This window comes from Maniola hyperantus, chromosome 13, assembly GCF_902806685.2.
Source record: "Maniola hyperantus chromosome 13, iAphHyp1.2, whole genome shotgun sequence".
NCBI lineage: Eukaryota > Metazoa > Arthropoda > Insecta > Lepidoptera > Nymphalidae > Maniola > Maniola hyperantus.
In genome coordinates this window covers 4928780-4932839 of record NC_048548.1, presented here as the reverse complement: position 1 = coordinate 4932839, position 4060 = coordinate 4928780, and the positions used below count along the sequence as shown (strand labels likewise).

The following is a 4060-nucleotide window of genomic DNA, read 5'->3' as shown; positions in this document are numbered from 1 at the left end:
AGTGATGAAATCATTTATTTTGATAAGGATTAATAGCATGAGTAAAATAAACGCGTTTAAATGTAGTCCAAAAAAAATTCAAGATTTTTAAATAAAAAAATGGTTGCTGTGCCTCACTCGACATAGATGGGTATAGTGTGTTGCGGACTTTTTTGTAGATATTTATAAGATCTACAATTAATTAGAACATTTTATGGTTCTATCTTTTATAGTTTAGGCAGCGTACGCAAAATAAGTAACTTTTCTGGTTGATTTTTTACACCTTGTGTCCGAAAAACCCAAATATCTTACGGAACCCTATTTTTTTCCAAAATAAAATATAGCCTATGTTACTCGTGGATAATGTAGCTTTCGAATGGTGAAAGAATTTTTAAAATCGGTCCAGTAGTTTTTGAGCCTATTCAGTACAAACAAACAAACAAACAAACAAACAAACAAACAAAGTTTTCCTCTTTATAATATTAGTGTAGATTATATATTATATAGTGTAGATTGCAGTAATGTTTTAACTTAAACCAAACTCTCAATTTGATGAGCACTCAAACTGAACTTCTACTAAATAAAATAAATTAGTATTCCTGGTTTTTATTATATCCATAATACATAGTAGATACATAGTACCTACCTATCTAATTATATAATTCTTATATTATATTTTTGCTTCAAACGGCTTTCATAATATTATATTTATTTGGATCTTTACATTTGACTACGAGTATTGTATAGTCCGCGACAGGTTGAGCTGGTAATCAGGAAGGGAACGCCCTGCACACCCGCACAGCCCCCGCGGTAACCCGGTGCGGGCAAGCGCGGGTGACATGCGGGTGTGCAGGGCTTCTCTCCCACCTCATACCCCGAATGCTATCTCAACCTGTCGTGTACTATAGGTACCATTTGTCAATAAAGTACTGTGCACTTAAGATTAAATATTTATGAAATTCGAGTACTTAATCAAATTTATGGGTTTTTAGTAAAAACATTGGTCTCTGAATAGTTTTATGGCAGCTTCAAGTTAACCCTTTTATAACATTATAATTATCAATACGTTCAAATAAATTTTAAGTATCGAAACGTCAAGACGCGTACACTTGAAACAAACAGATTTACTTCGAAATGAACAACAAAATTATGAAGTTGATAGTATTTACTGGGAATCTATTGTGTGTTTACAGAAGTTATTGCTCGATTTCTTTTGTTCGGCGATGTGTCGTATGGGTGAGAATATTGATAGAACTCACCGTAATACTGGCCTATATATCGACACTTATCGTGTACTTAGAAGAAAATATAAGTCGCCTAATATATATTTTTTTGACACTTATCAGCTCTTTTTGTATTGTTTTATTGGCTTGTTACCACTGTAAGGATTTTAAGAACCTCACTAAGTTAATCGAGGAGAATCACGCTTATTTTATCAAAGATAAGAAATACTGTGAAAATTTAAATAAAAAATATAAATTTGTCGTCATTGCTATGACTGCATATACATTTTTATCGCTCAGTCTCTGTATCAACTTCCACATTATAATGTACCACAGTTCCATTAAAGGTTCTAAATACATGATATACAGTATATATACATTTATTTGCAACATTCGTTATATGTTTGAATACATAACGTTGTATAGTATTTTGTTTATTTTATCTGAACAACTGAATTGTATAACACGAAGTATTTGCAAGAATAGACTTGCGATTATGATTGAAACTAAGCAAATTAGCATACTAAATTATAAAAGTACTGGTGGGAAGACAAGACGTGATTCTATACAAGAAATAATAACCTTTGAAGATTGGACATCATTTTATACGAACATGAAAGACTGTTCTAATATATTTAATACCATATTTGGAGTAGAGGTTGGTGTCGTTTCGATAAATATTCGTGTTGTTAGGTTTTGTATTTATTTAATTAATAATTATTGAATTTTATTACAGATTACCATCGTTCTTGCGACATTAATATTCTACCTTATCATATTTTTATATGCAATTGTATATATTTCTATCAATGTAAGAAGACTTTTTATTAACATTACTTTCCCTTACATTTACTCTAGTATTAGTAGGTATGCTATTTTACATACTGCAATACCGTATTATTTGTTCTTTTAATTTGTAGGTACTATTTAAGTAGAATATTCATCCTAATTATCTCACAATACCAATTTAATAGTTATATAAAAAGTTATGAACGTTTAGTTGAAGCTATTTTGTTTGTTCTGCAGGGTTCCATTACGTTATTCAATATGTACTCACTCATAATCGAAACCTTAGTCTTACTGATAGCTCTATCCATGCTCTCTTGGAGTGCACAAACTATCCAGAACAGCGTGGATTATTTGAAACGATGCCTTGGAAGACTTTTGATTAATTCGACTGAAGGTGAGAGCAATATAATTTTATTATCACTTTGGTAAAAAATATGTCAATTTTGCTTTTTATATTTTTATTATGTTACACTGCTTTATGAGAATTAATGGTGTATTTTTCTTGATTTGGAATTTATCTTAGATTTCGTTGAAATAATGGTAGAAACGCATTACGACTTTCCGATGCTTTTTTATACGCATGCAATTCAGTCGATCTAAATTAGCATGTTGATCATCGGCTACATCCGATGCGTGAGTTGATCAATGTATTTCTGGATTTACTGTTTGATTTCAGATCTCGTCAGTTATAAGGAGACCAAAGACCTATTGCGCTTGATATCAAGCCGCCCAATCAGGACACAAGCATTTGGATCCATTTATATTGACATGTCACTTTTACCTAAATTTGTTATGTTTTTCACTTCCTATACAGTTATAGCCCTTCAATTCAATAATGTGGTTTAGTGAATAGGTACAATAACTGTTATAGACCAAGATCCCAATAGTGCCAGATATGCCTTATTTTCTGAGTAACAAAATGTATGCGATATAGTAGTGTTTGTACGTACCTTGGACGTTCGCATATTTGTTAGCTTGAGTCAGGGGGCAATTAAAAGATATCAGCTGCTAAAGGTACGTAAAAACATAACTCACTTTTCTTAAAGTCTGTGTGCTGATTTTTGTGTATGTTTTACAGAATAGTGTTAATAATCAATAATAATTAATACTACCAGACACTTTCCGTAAGTCGTTATTCCCGCCAGACGCTTTAAAGCACGCAAAGTCTGAGCACTAATTTTTATGATACAGGGAACAATTTCAATAGTTTTTGTAAGCAGCTAGAACAGACACATTTTAGTGTCAGCCACCTCATACTCTGGACCTTTAAATTGCTCAAACTAGTAAATATGCGAACGTTAAAGGTAAACGTAAACGTACACATACTCTATTGCACACATTTTGTTACTCAAAAATAAGGCAGGTATGGCTCTATCGGGATCTTGCTCTACTATCTTTGTCATTAATGTACGCTGGATTTGTTTCTAGTTTTTGACGTTTTTATTTGGTTCAGGATTCAGGTCTGTAAATTAATCACTCCTTTTTCTAATTATACCATCGACACGGTAAAGTTTCAGTTCCCAATCAATATTCTATTAGGTATTATAATAACATCAAGGTAAAGTAAAGTAAAATATTCTTTATTGTACACCAAACAAAACAAACCAAGGTGTGACTGAGTAAATGTTGTAATTACTAACATTTACCTAATTACTATACATTTGATATTTTTATTCATTCGTATTTGATGCTAAGCCTTCAATTTAACGACAAATACGATTTGGGAATATACAGCGTGTTTCTTAATTTATCATATTGAATGACGACATGTACCTACCTACCTACCTATGCTAATTTGGTCTGATAAACACTTTGGTAAAGTACCTACTATGACGAAATGAAATAATAAAAATTTCAATTCAAAAGTTAAAAGTGATTTCTAATATTATCAAAGCTTACATGACTTATACCAGAATATTCTAATGATAACAAAGCAGCGCAAAAATTAATATTTTAAATACCTAAATATTGATTTATTCGATCTACCGTTTAGGGAAATTTCTAGGAAAATTTTATTAATTTTAGTCATTTTATATGATTTTGAACAGGATAAGTAATTGTAACTGGTT

At 31.3% G+C, this 4060-nt stretch overlaps 1 protein-coding gene across 1 annotated transcript; it reads left to right on the top strand.

Annotated features, from left to right (window-relative positions):
• Positions 1–1113: 1113 nt before the first annotated feature.
• LOC138403199 (uncharacterized) lies at positions 1114–2837 on the top strand. The gene is made up of 4 exons (XM_069502737.1): positions 1114–1860; positions 1939–2013; positions 2229–2385; positions 2668–2837. Exons 1-4 carry the CDS (start codon positions 1114–1116, stop codon positions 2835–2837), a joined length of 1149 nt encoding a protein of 382 aa, XP_069358838.1.
• Positions 2838–4060: the final 1223 nt, after the last annotated feature.